This window comes from Paroedura picta, chromosome 6, assembly GCF_049243985.1.
Source record: "Paroedura picta isolate Pp20150507F chromosome 6, Ppicta_v3.0, whole genome shotgun sequence".
NCBI lineage: Eukaryota > Metazoa > Chordata > Lepidosauria > Squamata > Gekkonidae > Paroedura > Paroedura picta.
In genome coordinates this window covers 3189222-3213774 of record NC_135374.1, presented here as the reverse complement: position 1 = coordinate 3213774, position 24553 = coordinate 3189222, and the positions used below count along the sequence as shown (strand labels likewise).

At 50.1% G+C, this 24553-nt stretch overlaps 1 protein-coding gene and 1 long non-coding RNA gene across 3 annotated transcripts in view; one reads left to right on the top strand and one right to left on the bottom strand.

Moving 5' to 3' along the window:
• Positions 1 to 12902, bottom strand: part of P4HA3 (prolyl 4-hydroxylase subunit alpha 3) — a 24421-nt gene extending 11519 nt beyond the window's left edge. For both annotated transcript variants that reach the window (XM_077341189.1, XM_077341188.1), the window contains exons 1-5: positions 12118 to 12902; positions 6733 to 6875; positions 4982 to 5205; positions 2299 to 2448; positions 848 to 899 (exon numbers count right to left, since the gene is read on the bottom strand). In XM_077341189.1, coding sequence (XP_077197304.1) covers positions 848 to 899; positions 2299 to 2448; positions 4982 to 5205; positions 6733 to 6875; positions 12118 to 12356 — 808 coding nt within the window. In that variant the 5' untranslated portion in view covers positions 12357 to 12902. The remainder of the gene's footprint in view (positions 1 to 847; positions 900 to 2298; positions 2449 to 4981; positions 5206 to 6732; positions 6876 to 12117) is intronic.
• LOC143839334 (uncharacterized) lies at positions 10797 to 24553 on the top strand. The gene is made up of 4 exons (XR_013231692.1): positions 10797 to 11140; positions 15838 to 15984; positions 19092 to 19397; positions 23986 to 24553. It is a non-coding gene; the product is annotated as an uncharacterized LOC143839334 (long non-coding RNA).

Sequence of the window (24553 nt, the reverse complement as noted above, 5' to 3'; positions counted from 1 at the left end):
CCTGCTCCAAACCCTCCCCTCCCCAAAATCCACCCCCAAATCTCCAGAGATTTGGATCATAATTAGGGTGTTGGGTAAAAGAGGCCTTCATCCCACCCATCCCTGCACCCTCAAGTCTCCCTGGTAGAAATGAATCCCCTTTGGCTGTTTTGAATCCCAACAGAGAACAAAGTCCCATACATAAGGGGCACCCTTCTGTTTGACTAACAGGGCTCATAGCAGTGTGGTGTAGTGGTTAAAAATGGCGAACTTAATCTGGAGAACCGAGTTCGTTTCCTCACTCCTCCCCCCCCTGCGTGGTGACCCTGGGCCAGTCCCAGTTCTCTCAGACCTCTGTTGTGGGAAAACCCCTGAAGGAGAAAAGTGGGATATAAAAACCAACTCTTCTTTGTCACCAGCTGGGTGACCTTGGGCTCATCACAGTCCTGATAGCACTGTTCTCACAGAGCTCCCTCAGCCTCGCCTCCTTCAAAGGGGAGAGGAAGGGAAGACAATTGTAAGCTGCTTTGAGACTCCTTCAGGCAGTGAAAAGCAGGCTATAAAAAACAACTCTTTTTTAAAAAACGTGTTGTCACCTTGGGCTTGGGCCATTTCAAGAAGAGAAAATGTGCTTTTAAGTGTGCTGTGATTTGTAATGTAATGTTTGTATTCAACCAGTAACCCTCCTATTCTACAGGAAAACATACTTTGGCTGGTTGGAAGAATGGTTATTTCCCCGTTCCTTATCGCCCTGTGAGTGGAATTTATTAGGCATCTAATCCTTGAAAACTCCTGGTTTAAGAATGAGAAACAGCGACGTTTCAGACTGACCAGATCTGGACATTTTCTTTCCCGGAGAAACACGTACCATAGTGAAGAAATTCTTGGGACAGGCTTAAGGCATGAGAAATGTTTCCTGCCTTAAAAAAAAAAAAACAAGAGGGGGGGGAAAGAAAATAAGAAATATGGTTAAAATTCTGGAGGCGAACAAAGAGGCTTGGGGTCTTGATTCTTCTCTCTCTCTCTTCACTCTCTTTGCATAGGTATTTCTCTTCTCAAAAATGCTATCTAATCTTTAAGCAGCTGGTGCTTTGCCCTATCTTTGCATATTGGCCCGAAGCACCTTTGTCCATTTCCAAGAAGCATTTCTTCGGCCATGTTGGGGCCTGTTTCCTTTACGTCAGGCGTTCTCAACCAGGGTTTCGTGAAACCCCCAGTTTTCTTGATGTCCTTGGAAGTGTTTCCCGTATGGGTGGGACTTAATTAATTTTGTATATATTTTTAAAATGTGTTCAGCATTTATCAGCCGATATGACCATGTATGGTCAACGCCCCTCCCAAAATGGCTAATAGTGGGCCTGGAGGGGGTGGGAAGGGGAGGGGCCCCAGGTGGGCGTGTCCACAGCTCTGCTTCCCAACCACATTCTGCACGATCTCGAAGCCTGAAGAATCTTTCAGGGGTTTCTCAAGGATTAAAAAGTTGATAAAGGCGGTGTTTAAAGAACACAGACAGGTGAACCCAATGTGAGACTTTAGGATGCTTTAGGATGCTTAGGGCTGATCCTGTGTTGAGCAGGGGGTTGGACTAGATGGCCTGCATGGCCCCTTCCAACTCTATGATTCTATGATTCTAGTTCAGCAGTGGAATAGGCTGCCTAAGGAGGTGGTGAGCTCCCCCTCACTGGCAGTCTTCAAGCAAAGGTTGGATACACACTTTTCTTGGATGCTTTAGGATGCTTAGGGCTAATCCTGCGTTGAGCAGGGGGTTGGACTAGATGGCCTGCATGGCCCCTTCCAACTCTATGATTCTATGATTCTAGTTCAGCAGTGGAATAGGCTGCCTAAGGAGGTGGTGAGCTCCCCCTCACTGGCAGTCTTCAAGCAAAGGTTGGATACACACTTTTCTTGGATGCTTTAGGATGCTTAGGGCTGATCCTGCGTTGAGCAGGGGGTTGGACTAGATGGCCTGCATGGCCCCTTCCAACTCTTTGATTCTATGATTCTATGAGACATGTTCCCTCACTGTATTCAAAGCCAAATGACATCTCTAAAAGCTGTTGGATGTCCATCCTGGTACAGACGCCCACTGCAATGGGAAATCTCCCTGGCTTTGACTCTCTCCCTGCTCTGTGGAATAGCAGGAAGGAAAAATGGAGGGGGCGGGTACAACAGTGTGATGCTATGAGGTCACTTCCGGTCGGTTGCTGATGCTGTGACCTCACTTCCGCCCACTCAACCGGAAGTTGGCCCTTGGCTCTGCCCTCAAGTTTCCCCCACTAATAGCGAACTAAGGGTGGGTGGCTCGACTTCTCAGCTCACCTTGAAGTACGAAAAGGCAAGATGGTCCAGCGCATCTTCGAGACTCCCCTCATCCTCCGTGTTCCAGCTCCCATAGGAGACCCGGAAGAGGGTGACGGCTTCCTCCAGCCAGGCAATGGAGTGGTAATGATCCTCCATGTCATAGGCGACCTGGAAAGAAGAGGAGGCACAAAGGCATCAGCAGATGGAGCGGGGAGGAGGACTGGAAATGCCCATGTGCACATGGAGGTCCTTGTCTACAGAATAGAGTGTGCTGAAGAAGGGACAGTTCCTGCCCTGCCACCAATTTTGTTGGTCTAGAAGGTGCTCCTGAACTCCTACTCTTTTCTCCTGCTAAAGACAGACTAACACGGCTACCCATCTTGATCCATCTCCATGGGAGGCAGCACATGAGAGCCAGCTTGGTGTCGTGGTTAGGAGTGCGGACTTCTAACCTGGCATGCCGGGTTCGATTCTGCACTCCTCCACATGCAACCAGCTGGGTGCCCTTGGGCTAGTCACAGCACTGATAAAAATGTTCTGACTGAGCAGTGATATCAGGGCTCTCTCAGCCTCACCCACCCCACAGGGTGTCTGTTGTGGGGAGAGGAAGGGAAGGCGAATGGAAGCCGCTTTGAGCCTCCTCCGGGTAGAGAAAAGCAGCATAGAAGAACCAACTCTTCTTCTTCTTCAGTAATCTCAGGGCTCTCTCAGCCTCCCCTCCCTCACAGGGTGTCTGTTGTGGGGAGAGGAAAGGGAAGGCGATTGGAAGCCGCTTTGAGCCTCCTTTGAGTAGAGAAAAGCGGCATATAAGAACCAACTCTTCTTCTTCTTCTTCAGTAATCTCAGGGCTCTCTCAGCCTCCCCTCCCTCACAGGGTGTCTGTTGTGGGGAGAGGAAGAGAAGGAGAATGTAAGCCACTTTGAGACTCATTTGGGTAGAGAAAAGCGGCATATAAGAACCAGCTCTTCTTCTTCTTCTTCACATTGAGCTGGACAGAATGGGGGTCTGTCATCCTTGTGATATAAGTGTCAGACGTTGAAAGAACTCACAACGAGCTTCTTAATAATAAGAAAGCTTTATTGAGAAGCACTACATTCGTCTAGACTGGCGAAGTCAAATCTGGCTTGAGGGCAGATTTGCTTCTTCTTATCAATACAATTCTCCCGCCTAAAACTTGAAAGTTCCCAAGGGAGGGGAGAAGGAGAGAAGAGACACTTGCAATTAAAAACAACGATCCATTCTCATGGCCTTGACTGTCTTCCGCAGTTGATAGTGAAAACAGGCCCAGCCGAGAGGCCCCAGCAAATGATAAGGGTTACAAAAACATACATTTTACTTTCTACTTGTCAGCATGATTACAGGACCTGGAGCAACCAGGCGCCAAGCAATATAACTGTCATGGAAGAACTCAGGCTAATTTATGGCAGGGTTTCTAACAATCCTGACAATAAGGACAGATGGACTCCCATTCTAGCTGTATCTGAAGAAGCGAGCAGGGACTCACGAAATCTCCTCCCCTGCCAAACGTGTGTCTTGAAGATGCTCCTGGACTCTCTTGCTCTTTTCTCTTGCTACTGAAATACCACCATCTCAATACGTCTCTGTTCAGGGTATAGTCTGCATGGGGATTTTTTCCCACTCCCAGATCGACTAAATCCCTGCAGTCTACACTGAATTCGATTTCCATTTTGATTTTGGGTGCTTTAAATTTTCCAATGCAGCATGCATGACTGATTCGTGGTGACCCTACCATTCCCCCGCAATATCCTGGAGTGGATATAAGCTTCAATATTTCAAAAACCGCCATGAGTAAATGTGCAGATTTTTGCTTTTTCCGAATTAACTCACTGCTCCATGCTCCGGAGCAAAGCAGTCTTCCCTGATGGCCCAGGGCGTTGGTTCAAAGACTGGTTCCTGGTTGTAAGGTTTGTTTCAAATTGACTGAAGCCCCAACTTCTCTCAGCAGAGATTTGCCGCTTGGATTTATTTCCCCCTCCTCCGCTGTCTGCAATCCTCCCCCCCCACACACACACACCGTTCAATAAAAGAAAGAGACTCCTGCTGAACTTGGCTCCCCTCCCTGCTCTGAGCTTCCCCGATAGAGTGCAGAACAATTTCTATTTCAATGGGGGGGGGGGGATAGAGAAAGACCCGAGTTCAAATCGATCTGAATTCGGCAGGATCCACAATGGAGAAAACAAAGTGCAGAATCAGCCCAGCTGTCCAGAATGTGAATCCATTAACCTTGTGATAGAAGGACAGATGGACTCGCATTCTGGCTGTATCTGAAGAAGTAAGCAGGGACTCAGCAAACCTCATCCCCTGCCTCAAATTTTGCTAATCTTTAAGGTGCTCCTGGACTCTTTTTTCTACTTTAGACAGACCAATACATTAGACCAGGGGTAGTCACTGCAGCCGTCCAGATGTCCATGGACTACAATTCCCAGGAGCCCCTGCCAGCGTTCGCTGGCAGGGGCTCCTGGGAATTGTAGTCCATGGACATCTGGACGGCCGCAGTTTGACTACCCCTGCATTAGACAGACCCATCTCGATCTATCTCGGCTAAAGAAGGTCAACCCGAATGGTCAACCCGAATTTCAGTTTCGCACCCGTTCTTTTCATCGTATAATGTTCTGCCCAGTGCAGACACCGAAAAAAAGAGGATGTGTCTGCTCACCTTAGTTCCAGGCACCTGACTCACCTTGCCGATCTGGAAGCAATCATCGGCGGAAAGGGAGATATCTTGCCGGGGGCTGTAGATGTCCCTGAGGGGAGCGCCGTTTGCTCTCTGGAACTTCCCTCGGGCCAGGCCCTTCACGCTGAGGGAGTAGACGTCCTGCAGCCGCATCACGGCTCTGGCCGCCCCTTCCAGGTCCTCAAAGGTGGGCAGGCTCTTCTCCAGCCTCTGGTAACTGCTCTGGAGGCCTGGGGAATCAGTCAGGGCGGGACACAGTTAGCCGTCCACAGACATGACAGCTGACCTCCAGGTGACGGAAGCGTTTCTTCTCCCAAGCGCTGGAGGGTGGCGGCTACAAGCATGGGCAGCTTCCAGAGGGGACTGGAGATACATCTGGAGCAGAGGCCCATCAGTGGCTCTTAGAGGGAACTCTCTGTCTGGGGCAGGTGTGTTCTGTCTCCTTGGTACTTGGGGGGCAACAGGGGGAGGGCTTCTGGAGTTCTGGCCCCACAAGGAGACCTGGGGCATTTTGCAAGCCATGCCACAAGCCTTCCTTAAAGTTCTTTCATAGACAGATAATGTACCGATTCTCCGTATTGTTCTGCTACGTTTCATGTATTGAGATCTCTAACATTGAGATCATGGTTAGATCTATTGTATTGGTGCCACCCTCTTCTGAACATTATTCTCTCCACCAGGCTGAACTAAGATCAGAATTGTGACCGCCGCCGCTATATGTTATATGTAACTTTTAATTGGGGTTTTTATGGGGATTTTATTGTGTTTTAACTATTTATGTTGTAAACCGCCCTGAGACCTATTGGGAGAAGGGCGGTCTAAAAATTAAATAATAAATAATAATAATAAATAAATGTCAACTGCCCTGAGCCTCAGGGGAGGGCGGTATATAAGGGTAATAAAATAAATAAATATACCTCCCCCCTTTCTGGAGCAGACATGTATTTGCTGCCTCTCTAGAAACCTGATGGCCCCTGGATTTTGGCCTCTGAGTGACACAGGGTGTTAGATTGCATGGGCCATTGGCTTGATCCAACATGGTATCTCTTGTGTTCTTGTGCCTGGGGCAGTGATGCTGAATCTGCTTGGTCTTGGGGGGGGGGCACAGTGGGAGGGCTTCTGGAGTTCTGGCCCTGCTGGTGGACCTCCTGGTGGACCCTGGGTTTTGGCCACTGTATGACCCAGAGTGTTGGACTGGATGGGCCATTGGTTTCTCTCATCATGGCTCCTCTTATGTTCTTATGTCTGGGGCTGTGCTGCTTCTTGGTGCTTGGGGGGCTCCTGGAGTTCTGGCCCCACTGGTGGACCTCCTAATGGCCCCGGGGTTTTGCCCACTGTGACCCAGAGTGTTGGACTGGATGGGCCTGATCCAACATGGATGCTCGTATATTCTTATATCTGGGGCAGTGATGCTCTGTCTTCCTGGTGCTTGGGGGGCTGCAGTGGGAGGGCTTCTGGAGTTCTGGCCCTGTTGGTGGACCTCCTGATGGCCCCTCGGGTTTGGTCCCTTTGTGACACAGAGTGTTGGGCTGGATGGGCCATTGGCCTGACCCAACAGGGCTTCTCATGTTTTCTTATGAAAACATAAGAAAAGGCACACAGAGCAAGGGATGGACAATTTCCCCCTTAAGGCCCCATAGTTTGCAAGGAAATCCGGACACCTGTAATAGACATTTATACGTAGATACACCCCCTTTCTTGTCATGTTTTGTATTTTTTTGTGTGTGGGCTTGGTCGTTATTAAAAACCCAGAGCACCTTGACTGTTCTCGCTGGCCTCTCTGCTGTAGACCACGTTCAGCCAGTCCGACTGCAGCCTCTTGATCAGGGTGTAGGCTGACAGAGGGTTGACCACGCTTTCCCCCATGCCTTGATGCCAGGCCTGTATTTTCTTGTAGAACCTGGGAGAGCCAAACAAGAAAAGAGAAGAACGATATTGTATTAACAGTCGGCCTCCACAAGATCTGCAGTGTGCATGATTGAACAGAATATGGAGAATGCCCTGCAGGGGGCATCGCAGGAGATGTGTATTTAGCATAGTTAGGTCAGGAACTCCCTGGTATTTTGCAAATAGTATCCTGATTGTCTCAGCTGGAGACTTCCTGCTTCTTTGAGCACTCTTCCTACTTTATTCTTTAAAATTAATTTATTCTTTAAGCAGCCTGCCTCTTTATAAATTTAAATTCTGCCTATATTAATAACCCCCAACAAGGATTGCCAGGTCTCCCCGCCCACTGGTGGAGGATGGTGGGTGGGGGGTTGCCAGATTGAGGTTAAGAAATTCCCAAAGATTTGGGATTGGAGACTGGGGAGGACAGGGACCTCAGGGGGGTGATAATGCCAGACAGAGCCCCCCCTCCAAAGCATCCATTTTCCAGGGGAACTGATCTCTGTAGTCTGGAGCAGTGGTCCCCAACCTGCAGGCCGCGGCCTGGTGCCAGGCCGCGAAGGCCATGGCGCTGAACCGCGGTTCCCTCTCCCCGCCCACTTGCGGCCCGGGAAGCTTCTTACTGCGGGAGGGGGGGGAGAGGGAATCAGGGCCATGCGTGGCCGAAATCGCGCATGCGCGGCCGGGGCAGTTGCCCTGTCGGTCCCCAGCCTAAAAAAGGTTGGGGACCACTGGTCTGGAGATCAACTATAATACCTGGAGGTCTCCAGAATTAATCAATGAAGAACAGTTAGTCAGTTAGACAGGTGTCTCTTTATCCTCTTTACAAAGTTCTTGGTATTCTCAGTAAAGCTATTTATTCTTTCAGCAGCTTGCTGTTCCGTTCCTTTGTAAAAGCTGCCAACAAAAAGGTTGACTTTGTGATATGACGTCACTCCCAGGTCCCTCTCCAAAACCCCACAGTCCTCAGTCCCCCACCCCACATCCAAAAAAAATCTCCAAGAATTTCCCAACCCAAAGCGGGGGATTCGAACTGGTGTCTCTCAGATTCTAGCTCAGCACGGTAGTCACTGCACCACCCTTTCTCTCTTTCTTCCGATTTCTTCTGATGATTAGAAATAACCATCGGATGACCAAGCAGAGTATTCGATGTGGTCTGGAACACACACGCCCACACCCCGGGGAAAACACCCTTTTAATTCCTCAGTGTCACGGAAAGCTTTTGTGGAGAGACTGACAAGTCTAATTTGCAAGTCTCTCTTAATTTGTGGTTACGCCCAAGTCGCTTGGAAGGGAATTTGTCTATTCATGCTTTCCAGAAGCAAACGAATTGTGCTTCCAGGCTCAACGAACTCTGGCTTCACTATATGAATTTCCTCTCCAATTTATTGAAAGAAAGAGAGAAATAAAGGAGGGATACAAAGAGAAAGTCACCTATAACAAATCATATTTTTTAAAAAAATACTATACATTATTATTTGCTCAATATTGCTAATTTGGAATTTACATTTTTCCTCCTCTTCTACTCTGGTTATCCTCCAACAGAACTTACTCAGCAAAGGTGGAAGAGAAAATGGGGGGGGGGGATTCTTTAATTGATTTCTGACATCTGAAAGCCCGTTTCTTGTCCATCACAAATATTTTGGCACTGCTTTTTTCGTTCCTTTAAATCTAGGTTGTGATTCAAACTGTAGGTTTCAAAGTCAATGGATTTCACCGTAAAAGGAAAGCGGGACTCGTGCCAAAGCATCCCTTCCAAATTGCCTCATTCTCCTCTCAGTTCCCCAGGCCAGGAATTCTTCCTGAAAGAATTGATTCCCTCCACCGCCCCCAACTTAAAGAATAGGAGGGAGACTTCTAAGAAAAGCTTGATTTGTGTGGGTAGCCATGTCGGTCTGAAGTAGCAGAACAAAATGAAAGCCCTACAGAAGTTTTAAGGTCAACTGAGTTTGATTCAAGATATAAGCTTTTGTGTGCGGGAACGCTTCTTCTGATAGAAGAAGAAGAAGAAGAAGAGTTGGTTCTTATATGCCGCTTTTCCCTACCCGAAGGAGGCTCAAAGCGGCTTACAGTCGCCTTCACATTCCTCTCCCCACAACAGACACCCTGTGGGGTGGGTGAGGCTGAGAGAGCGCTGATATCACTGCTCGGTCAGAACAGCTTTATCAGTGCCGTGGCGAGCCCAAGGTCACCCAGCTGGCTGCATGTGGGGGAGTGCAGAATCAAACCCGGCATGCCAGATTAGAAGTCGGCACTCCTAACCACTACACCAAACTGGCTCTCAAAAAGATACACCCAAAAGCTTACATTTGTAAATATTTTCTGTATAGAAGAATAGTTGGCTTTTATTCTCCACTTTTCACCACCCAGAGGAGTATCCAAGCAGCTTACAAGTGCCTTAGAATCATAGAGTGGGAAGGGGCCATAGAGGCCATCTAGTCCAACCCCCTGCTCAACGCAGGATCAGCCCTAAGCATCCTAAAGCATCTAAGAAAAGTGTGTATCCAACCTTTGCTTGAAGACTGCCAGTGAGGGGGAGCTCCCCACCTCCTTAGGCAGCCTATTCCATTGCTGAACTAGAATCATAGAATCATAGAGTTGGAAGGGGCCATACAGGCCATCTAGTCCAACCCCCTGCTCAGTGCAGGATCAGCCCTAAGCATCCTAAAGCATCCAAGAAAAGTGTGTATCCAACCTTTGCTTGAAGACTGTCTTCCCTTCCTCTCCCCACAACTGGTGAGGTAGATGAGGTAGTTGAGGCTGAGAGAGCCCTGAGAGAATGGCTCTGTGAGAACAGCTCTGTGACTAGCCAAGGTCACCTATCCATGTGGAGGAGCAGGGAATCAAACCCGGCTCGCCAGATGAGAAGCCGCCATTCTTAAACCAGTACACCATTTTCATTTCCCTCCCTTGGACATTCCTGTTTTTTTGATCCATGTGTGTTGTGCGCCGTGTTGGACTGAAGCAGCAGAACAAAGTTTGAACAGAATAGAGTTTGTTGACCAACAAATTCTGGGGATGAGCATGCACACTTTGGCAGACACAAAGAGAACCAATATGGTGTAGTTCTCCAGATAGAGTCCAGTCGCACCTTTAAGACCAACCGAGATTTATTCAAGGCGTGAGCTTTCGAGTGCAAGCTCTCTTCCTCAGACTAAGAACTGACCATCACAACAGTAGGAATATATAAGCAAAGGTTAATCCTGTTTAATTAGTAAACTTATGATGATCAGTTCTTAGTCTGATGAAGAATGGTTGCACTCAAAAGCTCCTGCCTTGAATAAATCTCGGTTAGTCTTAAAGGTGCGACTGGACTCTATCTGGAGAACCAGGTTTGATTCCCTGCTCCTCCATGTGCACAGTTTTCTCAGAGCCCTCTCAGCCATGCCTACCTCGCAGGGGGAGAGGAAAGGGAAGGCGATTGGAAGCCGCTTGGAGGCTCCTTCAGGTAGAGAAAAGTGGCATAGAAGAACCAACTCTTCTTCTTCTTCAGCAATATGTTCACATGTTATCTGTATCCTTTTCCTGTTTCCTGTAAACCGCCCTGAGCCTCCAGGGAGGGCGGTATATAAATATAAATAAATAAATATCAGGGCTCTCTCAGCCTCCCTTCTCTCTCAGGGTGTCTGTTGTGGGGAGAGGAAAGGAAGGTGATTGAGCCTCCTTCGGGTAGAGAAAAGCGGCATATAAGAACCAACTCTTCTTCTTCTTCAGTAATAGGGCTCTTTCAGCCTCACCCACCTCACAAGGTGTCTGTTGTGGGGAGAGGAAAGGGAAGGTGACTGTAAGCCGTTTTGAGACTTCTTCGGGTAGAGAAAAACGGCATCTAAGAACCAACTCTTCTCCTTCTTCAGTCGGCACGCAGAGGAATGTATGTGGAAAACATTATGCAGGAATTTGAGAGATCTGGGAGGGAAAGGCGGCAGCAGGCCGGGACTCCCTGCAGGAGCTTTACGTGAAGAGCCAGCAAGAACTGGACTCCTTACGAGTCACTGGCTGCTTTCCAGAGACTCCAGGAAAAACTCCTCCTCCTATGAGCTTCAGGCAACCCTTTGAGACGAACAGAGCGACTGCATGCAAAGCAGATGTCCTGTTGGACAGACGGACTGTCTTTCGTTTGCTGCCTTTCGATGTTCTCTTATCAGCAGTCAACTCATGCTTGTCGGGGTCTGCAGCCCAGCATGTGTGTGAAGGGGGCTTGGCTCAGTGCAAGAGCCTCTGCTCGACATGCATAAGTTTCCTGGTTCGATCCCCAGCATCTCCAGGTAAAAGGACCAGGTAGGTGATGGGAAAGACCTCTGTAGGACAGCCACAAAGAAGGGCTGTGGTTCAGTGGCAGTGGCTCTGCTTGGCATGTGGAAGGTCTCAGGTTCAATCCTGGCATCTCCAAGTAAAAGATGTTGCTGCCAGTCTGAACAAATCATACCGGCTTGATGGACAAAGAGTCTAATTCAGGATAAGGCAGCTTCATTTAGACCATTTATGCACTGGAGGTTTCATGCCGAGCTGCAGGCTGGAGTTTTATTCATGGCAGGGTGCCCCACTTCTTCCTTCACCCACCCGGGGGAGCATTTGGCCTGGTGGGCCTCACTCGCCCTCAATTTGTGCTCCTGCATGGGAGCTGGGGCAATGAACTTCCCAGTGCATAAACGGTCTTAGGGAGGCCCTAAGGCACTGACTCCTAAAAGCACCTCCCCTGCCCGCAATTTAGTTAGTCTCCAAGGTGCTCCTGGACTCTGGCTCTTTTCTGCAGCCAAAGACGGACTCACAGGGCTGCCCATCTGGATCTCCCTCTGTGAGAGGCGCCCCATTTCACCACAAAGAACAGAAATCCATCAACCTTGTGATGAGCTCACATCCTAACTATCTAAAGAAGTGAGCGGTGACTCCCGAAAACTCCTCCCCTGCCACCAATTTGGTTAGTCTTGGAGATGCTTCTGGACTCTTGATCTTTTCTGACGGACGCACACGGCTGCCCCTCTAGATTTGCTCCAGGGGAACTAATATTCATAGTGTGAAGATCCATTATCAATAACCACAGAGCTCCTGGCCTCCCCTGGCGGCTGGCAACCCAACAGCCATGCTGGGAGCTGTGCCAAGGATGCAGTTTGCTTCCCAGTCCTATTTGGGTTGGGTGTGGGCGGGCAACGGGGTCCCCTGCTTGCTCAGACCAACGACCCAGAAGGGATGTGACTGTGGTTCTCCATCCCTCTGCCCGCGGGAATCTTTGTCGCCAGGGCCCAGGTCGTTCCTACCTTCGGAGGTCCTCGATCCTGCTCATCTCTTCCTCAAGGTACGTGCCCAAACGTCGGAGGAGTTCTCTCTCGGTCGCCAGCGCCTGCTGGATGCTGAGCATGGATGTGAACGTTTCTGCCCCCAGGCCTGGCCACAGTCCGAAGAGAGTCACCCCGAGAAACCAAAGGCCCTTCCTCATCCGGAGAGACAGCGGCCCCCCGTCCTTCCCCTCGGCTCGGGGCCAGGTTCTTCTGTTCATCCTCAAGTCGACACAACCTAGCAGTGTCCAGAGCTGCTTCTTCTCTGGGCTCAGTTCTGCTGCTTCCCGGAGATCTCACCGGCAGCTGGAAAAGCCATCTGACAAGATCCTATCCGGGAGTTCAGGGAGAGAAATAGAAACCAGATGTGGAGGGCCAGTGAGGAAACCTGCAGGGCTGGATCGGCACTCACAGGGTTGGGTCAGGCTGCTGTGCAGTTTCCCCCCACCCTTCAGAGCTGAAAATGCGGTTTCCCCACCGGGTGGAAGGGGGACGAGGAGGAGGAAGCTTCGGCAGCCAGGTTCCCAGTGGCTGATCAGCACAGCCAGTTCGGGCAGACGAACTTTGTCTGCAGATTTTTCTTTCCCTCCCTTTTTTAAAGGCAAAGATTGGGATTCTTATTGCATTGTTCTGTTTCGGAAATAAACCCGCATGCCGGTATTCAAGTACTATAATTATACATACATTGATCCAGTCTGTAAACTATTTGCCACTGCTGCCCTTCCGTTTGCAATGTTTATTTTAAAATGTGATCAACATGTCATTAACCACAATTTTTTGTATGTTTAACAGTGGTCCTTAAAAAAAAAATTTCAGCGGGCTTCGGCAGCTGGATATGCCTGTGCATTGAAAGTGCATTATCTAAAATATGCACTTCCTGCCTGCTTGCCTACAGAACAGACAGAATGAATGAATGCAGAACATCAGTTAGGCAGTTAGGCAGAACTCTCTCTCTCCTCTCTTACAAAGTTTGTTTCTCTTCTAAATTACCACTCGTAGAGTGGTTAAGAGTGGTGGCTTCTAATCTGGTGAGCCAGGGTTGATTCCCTGCTCTTTCACATGCAGCTAATTGGGTGACCTTGGGCTCATCATAGCCCTGATAGTGCTGTACACACAGAGCAGTCCTGTCAGAGCTCTCTCAGCCTCACCTACCTCAAAGGGGTGTCTGTTGTGGGGAGATGAAAGGAAGTTGATTGTAAGCCACTGAACCTTATTCAAGCAGTGAAAAACAGTATAAAAAGTGGGGTATAAAAAACTACTCTTCTTTCTTTTCCTTTTAGCAGCTTGGTGCTGTACTCTGCCAACAATTGTGACTCACAAAGGTTCTTTCCTTCCTCAGTCACCATCCCTAATTCAGGAGTGGAGGGGATTCACAGTCAGAGTAGTCCAGAATGGGCTGTCTAAGGAGGTGGTGAGCTCCCCCTCACTGGCAGTCTTCAAGCAAAGGTTGGAGACACACTTTTCTTGGATGCTTTAGGATGCTTAGGGCTGATCCTGCGTAGAGCAGGGGGTTGGACTAGATGGCCTGTGTGGACCCTTCCAACTCTATGATTCTATGATTCTAAAAAGCTATAAATCCTTGTTACAGCCCCAAGGGAAGGTCGGATTTGTTCAGTGGAGCAAACCAGACTCCAAAGCATTTCTGATTTAGCTGCAGCAGCCCTCCAACATTAATCACATGTCTTAGGCAGCTGTAAATGTTCCCTGATAGGTTTCTGTGTGTTCCCAATGTTGGTTTTAATTGTAAGTTTGTGTCTCGTCTTGCCGGAAAAAGAGGGACTTTAAATGGTTGAGGGTAATCCCACGATGTACTTATAAGGCAGGAAGTGCAAAGGAGTCTTGAATGAATGAATGAATGAATGAATGAATGAATGAATGAATGAATCGTGGATTATGGCTATGGTTTTCTATGGGGGGGAACCCTTGAATGTTGTACGGCCCTTCTTTGGGGGTCCAAAGATCAATGCATGCAGTGCCATCTAGTGGAAAATTCCAACATGACCGGGAGAATATAACTGGCACCGATTAAGCAGTTCCATGCTACCTTCAACCTTACCCACCTTGAGTCCCCATGACAGAGGAGGACTATACATGTGAATTCATCTATGTGGTCTGCATAATTTGAATGAAAAGAAATGGGAGCTGCACCAGGACAAAATGAAGGGAAAGAACCAAAACGGTGCAAAAGGAAAAGAACCTTTAGTGGTTGAAAAACCGTTCTAGGTTTCGCATTCAACTTAGAATCCTAGAGCTGGAGGGGGTCTCCAGGATCATCTAGTCCAACCCCCTGCAGAATGCAGAGAATTTGCTGTAATAATATAGCACATTGGTCAGGGGCCTGTGGGCAGTTCTGCAGCCTCACTTCAAGGCCCTGGACAAAATGGAAAGGGTGCAGAGGAGAGCGAGGAGGATCCAGGGTCTGGGGAACAGCCCCTGCCCCCATCAATAGCCCATCTCATTTGTAGAAAAAGCCTGAGAAACCGGCAGGGGTGGGGGGAAAACTATTTCACTCCTGATTCAGTTTTGTGGGGTGCAACTGGCATTGTAGAACACTGGGGTGCTGATTCCAGGTACATCCCTGGGAACAGAGAGGTCAGGGTCGTGTCCTGCCAATGGGTGGGAGATTTCGGGGTGGGTACATGGAGGGGGCATGGCATCCTGTGTGTTGTGACGTCACCTCTAGGGAGAACCCGGAAGTGATTCGGGGTAGCTCTAGGAATCACCGGGAACCATAGTGTTGTCACAGTTCCTAGAGCTCCCCAACATAACCCCCAGGTTTCCCCCCAGAGGCAACATGAAGGCACAGAGGATACCCACTTTAAAATGTTTCTCCCGCTCCTATGCTAAGCAACATTTAGCAGTGATTCAGGTGGGTTGCCATGTTGGTCTGAAGTAGCACAACAAAAATAAAGTCCAAGAGCATCTTTAAGACCGACCAAGTTTTATTCAAGGTGGGAGCTTTCGAGTACATGCACAGAGTGCCTGCACTCGAAAGTTCCCACCATGAATAAATCTTGTTGGTCTTCAAGGTGCCCTTGGACTCTATTTTTTTTAGTGTTTAGCAATGGCAACCGTGTCTGGAATGCAGGTTGCCTATCTCCAGCTGATGCCTGGAAAGTTCCTGGAATTTATTTATTTACTAGTTTCAAAGCCCATTTATAAAAATGGGATTTGAAAGGGGAGAAAGGGAAGGGGAAGGCAGACGGCCCGAACTCCTGGCGAGAGCCATGACCCTGGGGCTCAGTACTCACCGTTTGTAGAGTACATGGTCAGCTTTGCGGCTCCTGATTCGCCCTTCCGAGTTTCTATCCCGGTCAGGGCCCGCCTAACTCCTCCCCACTTGCCCTTACTCCTTTATTCCTACCGCTCCGCAGGAGAGTTTAAAGATATTTATATACTCCTTCCTTCCCTGGAAGCTCAACTGGTCACCAGACCATAAAAGGCCACTCGGGAAGGCGGCCTTTATGGCACTGCACCCTGCTGCAGCCTCTCCCCTCTCCTCCCCAAACGCCACCCTCCTCAGGCTGCACCCCCCAATCTCCAGGTATTTCCCAACCCTGAGTTGGCAAGCCTGTCCAGAAGCGATGTCCTGTTGCCATGTTGCTGTCAGCCTCAGTGGAGTTTGCTTCTGAACAAGCCCTCCCAGCACTCAGGTTGACCCCCAGCCCAGACTGCGCCTCACCCGGCCTCTCTCCTTTGTAGCAACAAACCCCTCCCCGGCGCAGTGTTGCAGGCCGCTGGGAGGGATGGACAGAAAGGCCGGCCTTTCCGCATCACCCCGGGGCTGAAGCATGAGGCTCTTCTTGGGACCGGGAATTCTCCTCTTCCTGGCACTGCTGGGATTGACCGGTAAGTAGCAGATGGGGCCCCCAACGCTGGGTTGCTCTTCAAGGAAGTAAGTTTGGCACAGGGAGCCCTTGTTGGGTCAGATAATTTTTCTGATGCACGTTTTAACATTTGGGCTGTCCTTGGTGGCCGGTACAAGGGCGGAAAGGCAGAGGGATGGCAACGACAGAGTGGGGAATTCCCGGAAAATTTTCTTTTTGGGGGAAAGGGGTGCCTAGGAATGGCAGGGTTTGGGGAGGGTCTTAAGAAGGTCACAGTGCCATAGAGTTCAGCTTCCGTTTTCTCCAGGGAATGGATTTTGCCAGTGTGGGGTAGTGGTTACGAGTGACAACCTGTAATGTGGAGAACTGAGTTTGATTCCCTACTTCTCCTCCACATGCAGCCAGATGGGTGACTTTGGGCTAATTCCAGTTCTCTCAGAGCTCTCTCTGCCTCATCTGGGGTAGTCCCAGTCCTCTCAGAACTAATTTGGGACATCCCCAGTTCTCTCTGACCTCCCTCAACCCTAACTAACTCTCAAGGTTTCCGTAATAATATAGCGGGGAATAATAATAATAATGTGGGGAAAGGAAGCCGATTGGAAGCCACTTTGAGACTCCTTCAGAGTGAAAATAAGAGTAAAAAAACAAACTCTTTCTTTATTACCTGGGGAGCAATTTTAATTCTGGGAGATCTCTAAGTCCCCCCTGGAGACTGGCAGCCATAAAAAGGTAGGCCATAAATTTTGCAAACTAAAATAATTGACATTTCGGTGGGATCGCCAGCCTGCGGTTGGGGTGAAGCCTGAAAAGGGTGGGGTTTGGGAGGGACTTCAGCGGGATGTAATGCCATAGAAACCCCCTTCCGCACTGTCCACGTTCTCCAGGTGGAACAATCTGTATTACTTGGAGACCAGGTACAATCCCAGGTCTCCAGCAACTCCCTGGAGGTTGGCAACCTTAGCTGTCAGGGTTCTCACCGCCTGAAAACAAAAGCAAATTTCCTTCTGGAAACCTGTTTCTACAGAATGTAGAATTTCTTGAGCATCCCAAACCAATAACACTTGGATTCATCTGTGAAACACACTGTGTCCGAAACCCCATTTAGGAAGGGCTGTGCAGGGCTAAAGTGATCTGCAAATCTCAGCTAAAAGTAGTCAACAATTGAAATCCTGACAGAGTTTGGTCCCTAATAGCGCCCCTCCCACCCAGGATGCCCAAATGTACATCGGGACACGTTGTCTGTGTACTGAAAATGAGAAAATTCCCCGGTGGACGCAGATTGTCTGGGGAACAGGCATTGTGTACAAATCCATGGGATTTCGTTGGGGCCATAAGGGGTCAGCTCGGGTGTTTGGGAACTTCAGAGGACCCTGTTTGATATCGGTATTTTCCAGCAAGGTCCCAGGTTGGTGCATAGACTTGCACACCCTGACCCAACGGATCAGTGAGAGACAGAGCTGTCCAGAGGTTCCCAAGGAGCGTTCCCATGCAGCTGCCATTGGCCAGCTGTTCTGATGTTCCCTCTTTGGGCCATTTTGCTGGAGGGAAGTGGGGAGGAAGGATGGAGGATGGAGGGAAAGGGGGAGGAAGAAATGGCTGGCAGTTCCTCAGTCGTAAGAACTAAAGAACATCCTAACTGGATCTGACCAAGGCCAACAACAGGATGTGGAGGACCTCATAAGAATATCAGGAGAGCCCCACTGGGTCAGACCAGGGAGGGTCCCTCCAGTCCAGCCTCCCGTCTCACCCCGGGGCCAGCCAATTCCTCTGCAGAGCCAGCCACAGGGCAGAGAGGCTGAGGCCTTCCCCTGAGAAGACCCTCAGAAGAGCCCTGCTGGATCAGGCCAGGGAGGGTCCCTCCAGTCCAGCCTCCCGTCTCATCCAGAAGCCAGCTAGTTCCTCTGAAGGGCCAGCCACAGGGCAGGGAGGCCTTCCCCTGAGAAGACCCTCAGAAGAGCCCTGCTGGGTCAGGCCAGGGAGGGTCCCTCCAGTCCAGCCTCCCGTCTCACCCAGGGACCAGCCAGTTCCTCTGCAGGGCCAGCCACAGGGCAGAGAGGCCGAGGCCTTCCCTTGAGAAGACCCTCAGAAGAGCCCTGCTGGGTCAGGCCAGGGTGGGTCCCTCCAGTCCAGCCTCCCATCTCACCCAAGGGCCAGCCAGTTCCTCTGCAAAGCCAGCCACAGGGCAGAGAGGCCGAGGCCTTCCCCTGAGAAGACCCTCAGAAGAGCCCTGCTGGGTCAGGCCAGGGAGGGTCCCTCCAGTCCAGCCTCCCGTCTCATCTAGAAGCCAGCTAGTTCCTCTGAAGGGCCAGCCACAGGGCAGAGAGGCCGAGGCCTTCCCCTGATAAGGACCTCAGGAGAGCCCTGCTGGGTCAGGCCAGGGAGGGTCCCTCCAGTCCAGCCTCCCATCTCACCCAGGGGCCAGCCTGGTCCTCTGCAGGGCCAGCCACAGGGCAGAGAGGCCGAGGCCTTCCCCTGAGAAGACCCTCAAAGGAGCCCTGCTGGGTCAGACCAAGGAGGGTCCATGCAGTCCAGCCTCCCATCTCACCCAGGGGCCAGCCAGTTCCTCTGCAGGGCCAGCCACAGGGCAGAGAGGCCGAGGCCTTCCCCTGAGAAGACCCTCAGAAGAGCCCTGCTGGGTCAGGCCAGGGAGGGTCCCTCCAGTCCAGCCTCCTGTCTCACCCAGGGGCCAGCCAGTTCCTCTGCAGGGCCAGCCACAGGGCAGGGAGGCCAAGGCCTTCCCCTGAGAAGACCCTCAGAAGAGCCCTGCTGGGACAGACCAGGGAGGGTCCCTCCAGTCCAGCCTCCCATCTCACTCAGTGGCCAACCAGTTCCTCTCGAGGACTGACAATAGGGCATGGATGCCAAGACCTTCCAGTAAGAACCTGAGAAGAGGGTCTATCTAGTCCAGCATCCTGTCTCAGACAGTGCATCTCTGGCGAATCCCGGTGTGTGGACACCACTTCCTGTTTGTGGAAGTGACATCATACCACGAGGGATGCCAGGGCTGTTCGTTCTTTGTCTCCCAATTTTCCTGCCAGGTACCTGCCTTGGTCTGGTCACCCTAGTTGGCGGCAGAGAGAAACCTGGCGGAAATCCAGTCACAAATTTTGCTGCTGTGATTCTCCACAGAAGGGACTGGAAAGGATTTGTTTGTTGCACCTAATGGGCGATGAGAGAGGTCTGCAGTTCCACCCTCTCTTTCATGGGATGTAGATCTACAAAAGTGGAATTAAATTGGAAAACCAGCCACCGTTTTTGGAGCATGACCCCTGCATACTGATCTTCTGGTTTACATGCTGCTGTGCTCCAAGCTGGACAGAACGTGGGCCTTCCACTGGCCTCCCGTGCTTGTGCCAACCAGATGGGCGTGTGCCGCCGGTTCTGCTTGAGTTACGAGACCAACAATGGGATTTACGGCTGCCCACATCGCTTCAGGTAACTGGCATTGCCTCGATGGCTGTCTTGAAAGTGGGGTTTCCTGCATTCTCATTTTCCTTCTTGTAAGTTCCTTTAATTTCCCCCTCCCCGGTTCTGCATGTGTTTTCCTCCCTCTAGTGGTCGATTCAATATTACACCTGTTTATGTCTGGCTTATCTCCCTGCAGATTTTTATGCTGGATGTAAAGCGGTGTAATATCAAAGCAACCACTAGAGGGAGAGGAACACAAACAGGCATCCCTCCCTCCCATAAAAACAGGAACTGACAAGCAAGGATGGGAGACAGTGGAAAAGACATTTGCGGCTTATTACTCTTCAACAGCTGATTCTTTGCTTGTTCCTGCAACAAATAGGAACCTACAGAATAACCAATGGAGTAAAATAAGCTTGGTTGCTTCCCTGGAGAGATGGCATGAAAATTTTCTGAATAAACTACATGCAAGATCCAAATACAATAATTTTATATTAGACTATCCAATACGACCCCCTTTCCAGTTCTGGATATGTAGGTCGGGGGCCCAGTTAAGTCTTCCCCCAGACTACTTTTTTTCTCCTTTGCATTTTCATCAGAGAGTGGATTCTGAGGAACGGTGTTGGGTATTCCTAGTACTTGAACTTGTGTGGCTATGGGAGCAGTTATCCCCTTACAGTTCTCTCAAATGTTCCTTACATTCACATGAACGCGGCACAGTTTCTCTCTCTGCCTCCCACAACCCTGGGCTACAGAAGGCCAAGCAGGGAGATAGCCGGCCATGACCTTTAAAGGGCCTCAAAAAGAGGGAGCAGACCATTTCAGATGGGCCTTATCCATGGTGAATGAACCATCATGGCTAAATTGAACCTCCATGTTCAGAGGCAGTCTACTCCTGAATCGCAGAAGTTGTTGAGAGTTAAAGATCCCTTTGCCAGATATAGAGTTTTGTTCAAGACTAGGGGCAAAGTCCGTTGTGTCCAGGAATACAATAAGCACTACAATACAATGGGTGGTAAAAATAAATCAAGAGTTGTCGATTCTGGAAGGACAAGTGGATGCATGGGTGCGTTGTTTGGGTTGTGGCTGTGTGGCTGGGCAAGAGGGTGTGTGATCGCACAGGGTTGTGGCATGGACGGGCACTCAGGAGGTCTAGTAGGTTTTAGGAGAGGACTGACATGGGAAGAATGGCATGGCTGTTGCATGGGTATTTTAAAGGATTTCAGTGTACATGATATTCTTCATCACAATGTGTTCAGGTAAAGCGGTTTACAGTCGCCTTCCCTTCCTCTCCCAATAACAGACACCCCATGAGGGAGATGGGGCTGAGAGAGCTCTGAGAGAACTGACTGTCCCAAGGTCACCCAGCAGGCCTCAGGTGTCTCAAAGCAGTTTACAATCGCCTTCCCTTTCTCTCCCCATAACAGACACTCTGTGAGGGAGATGGGGCTGAGAGAGCTCTGAGAGAACTATGACTATCCCAAGGTCACCCAGCAGGCCTCAAGTGTCTAAAAGCAGTTTACAATCGCCTTCCCTTTCTCTCCCCATAACAGACACCCTGTGAGGGAGGTGAGGCTGAGAAAGCCCTGAGATTACTGAAGAAGAAGAAGAAGGAGAGTTGATTCTTATATGCCACTTTTCTCTACACAAAGTAGGCTCAAAGTGGCTTCCAGTTGCCTTCCCTTCCTCTCCCCACAACAGACACCCTGTGAGGGAGGGGAGGCTGAGAGAGCCCTGAGATTACTGAAGAAGAAGAAGAGTTGGTTCTTAGATGCCGCTTTTCTCTACCCGAAGGAGTCTCATAGCGGCTTACATTCGCCTTCCCTTCCTCTCCCCACAACAGACACCCTGTGAGGGAGGTGAGGCTGAGAGAGTCCTGGGATTACTGAAGAAGAAGAAGAGTTGGTTCTTATAGGCCGCTTTTCTCCACCCGAAGGAGCCTCAAAGCGGCTTACAGTCGCCTTCCCTTTCCTCTCCCCACAACAGACACCCTGTGAGGTGGGTGAGGCTGAGAGAGCCCTGAGATTACTGAAGGAGAAGAAGAGTTGGTTCTTATATGCCGCTTTTCCCTACTCGAAGGAGTCTCAAAGTGGCTTCGAATCGCCTTCCCTTTCCTCTCCCCACAACAGACACCCTGTGAGGGTGGTGAGGCTGAGAAAGCCCAGAGATTACTGAAGAAGAGGAAGAAGATTTATAATTTAACTAGAGGCAAAGCCCATTGTATTGAGGAATACAATGGTCACAAGAACTTGCAAGTGCCAAGAGTAAGGGGAGATGTTTCTCCAGTGTGTAAAGGCATACTAATGACTACACATGAGCTTTCAAGAGCCACGTTTTCAGATATTTGAAGGGAAAATCAGACTGGGGACTCTTCTTAGGGGGAGATTACATGGCAGCCTATTCCTCCCCGTTCTGCTTTAACTTAATTTCCCTTCTTGTGTGTATTAGGCCACAGATACAGAAACATCCCCCTGCCCTAATCCACATGGAGTAATCACAGTACAGAGGTGTCCGCCCTGCTCCTTTTGTCTCTTATTTTTTTTACAGTTGATAAAATGTTATGTGCCCACATGCTTCTTTCACTGTTGCCCCTTAGAAGAAGAACAGATGGGTTTTTGTACCCTTTTTACTACCCAAAGGAGTCTCAAAGCGGTTTACTAACACCTTTTCCTTTCCTCTCCCCAAAACAGACACTCTGCGAGGGACGTGAGGGAGAACTGAGAGAACAGGGAGTGGGTTGCAGTCACCCAGCAGCCCTCAGGCGTCTCAAAGCAGCTCGCAATCGCCTTCCTTTCCTGTTCTCATCACAGACACCCTGTGAGGGAAGTGGGGCTGAGAGAGCTCTGAGAGAACTGGGACCGTTTTGAAGTCACCCGGCCAGCTGTCTGTGGGGAATCAAGCCTGGCTCTCCAGGGCCCATTCCCCACACATAGGATAATGCCCTTTCAGTGTGCTTTGGCAGCTGGATTTTCCTGTGCGGAACAGGATAATCTACTTCTAAAGTGCATTGGAAGTGCATTATCCTACAGGTGCGGAATAGGCCCAGGTTAGTGACCGCCCATTCTTTGACGGTTACTCCACAATGGCCCTCAGAGACCAACGCTCTTCTCCCTCCCCCAGCTGTTTTCTGCCAAACTAGGTCCAGCATTAAAATCTTTGGCAGGGAATCTTCCAGTCACCCCCCAAACGGAGGGATTTCTCCTCAGAATCCCCACAGCACACGGAGGCCGGGCCTTAGAGGGCTCTCCCTCTGATTGGCTGGCTCTCGTTTCCCCACATTCTCATTGGCTCCGGTCGCCGTCCGTTGTGGGGAGCCTCCCTGAGACCACCTTGCAGGGGTAGTCAAACTGCGGCCCTCCAGATGTCCATGGACTACAATTCCCAGGAGCCCCTGCCAGCATTTGCTGGCAGGGGCTCCTGGGAATTGTAGTCCATGGACATCTGGAGGGCTGCAGTTTGACTACCCCTGTTCCAGGGTTTTAAAGGCCCCTTCAAGCTCCTTTGGGGCATGTTGACGATAGACCATCTTTATTCTGCAGGGCCCATTTCTTTGCACAGCTCCTTGCTGGGCAAATCTTCTTTGAAGGAGACCTGAAGAAATCAGACCCCAGCAGGTCCAAGGGGACGTCCCCTTGAACTTGCTGGAGACTAACCCAGAGGGTGGGGATTATGAAAAGTCCATATTTTATTGGGAAAAGTGCAGGGAATATTTGCTAACGTATTCAAAGAACTTGCTGACATCTTCATTAGAACAGCTTTGGATCCTTAAGGGCCCTTCAGACCTGGTTTGTGCTTGCAGGACTGCGGTGGGAAAGCCCTGAGAGAGGAGGATAGATTAGATTAGACCAGCCCAACCCGAAGGGCCCCCCAAAAGCTTCTGGCATCGAAATCTTGCTAGTCTTGAAGGTGCAGACAGATTCAAACTGTGCTCTTCTACTGCTGACTAGCAGCGCTGTCTCTTGGCGGCAGCCTCAAAGCTGGAAAAACGGGCTCGATTCCCCACTCCTCCACATGCAGCCAGCCGGGTGACCTTGGACTAGTCCCAGTTCTCTCAGAGCTCTCTCAGCCCTACCTACTTCACTGTGGGGAGAGGCAGGGGAGGCGATTGTAAGACACTTAAGAGATACATGAGGCCTGCTGGGAGAGTTTCAGCCAGTCCCAGTTCTCTCAGGGCTCTCTCAGCCTCACCTTGGGGGCAATCATTGTTTTATCAAGCTTTTAGACTATGCAAACCGCCCTGAGATGTGCGTTATGTAAATCAAGAAAATTAATTGATATATCCCCATTCTTTCAGAGATTTCTCAACCTCACCATGGGCCAGTGCCAGTTCTCTCAGAGCATTCTCAGTTTCACATACCCCTCAAGTTGCCTGCTGTGGGGAGAGGAAGCAAAAGGTGTTTGTAAACCACTTTCAGACGCCTTCCGGTAGTAAAAAGTGGGGTACAGAAAACGCAGCTCTTCTCTCGAAACAGATAGGGAGGCTAATAAGCATTTGTGGGAACCAATGACCTGATCCAGCTCTACCGACTTTTCCTAAAGACAAGTTGGGTCCTTTGACGTGCTTCTACAGCTACTGTTTGTAACCAAGGCCTTTTCTCTCTTTATTTACTCCAAGGTGCTGCATGCCGAGGCTGTAGTACCCACAACGGTTGCAACCCTTCCACCTGTTCCGTTCCAGAGGAAAACTGCAACAGCTACCCTGAAAGAGTGACTTGTCCACCCAAGTTCAGCCAGCTACCGTCACCTCCTCTTGGCCTTCTCCGCTGCCAACAAAAACCTGCTCCATAGGCGGCATTTTCTGCTGGGAGCGCAAGACGACCACACAGCTCCGATGCCTGAGAAGACTGGCTCTCCCCATCGGAGCATCACGTTGGATGGAAAACGCTTTTCCGGATTCCGTTTCTTTGTGTGGTTTGACGGCGTTCCTAAGAGAATGTGCCAGTTGGCCCAGTTGTGCTGCAAAAGTATCTGCTCTTCGGGCTAGGAACTGTGGCTATCGAGCATTCCTGAGAGATTTCAGGCCGACAGGCGTTCTGCTAGTCTTAGGACTGTCACTTTAATAGAGAAAAAGTAATTCTAGGAATTGTAGGCATGCAAGGTTCTCAGACCCTTGGGGATGGAGCAGGACATCTCTCAAATAAACAAACTGTTTTCCTTTCGGTGGAGGTCCACCAGAGTCTGAA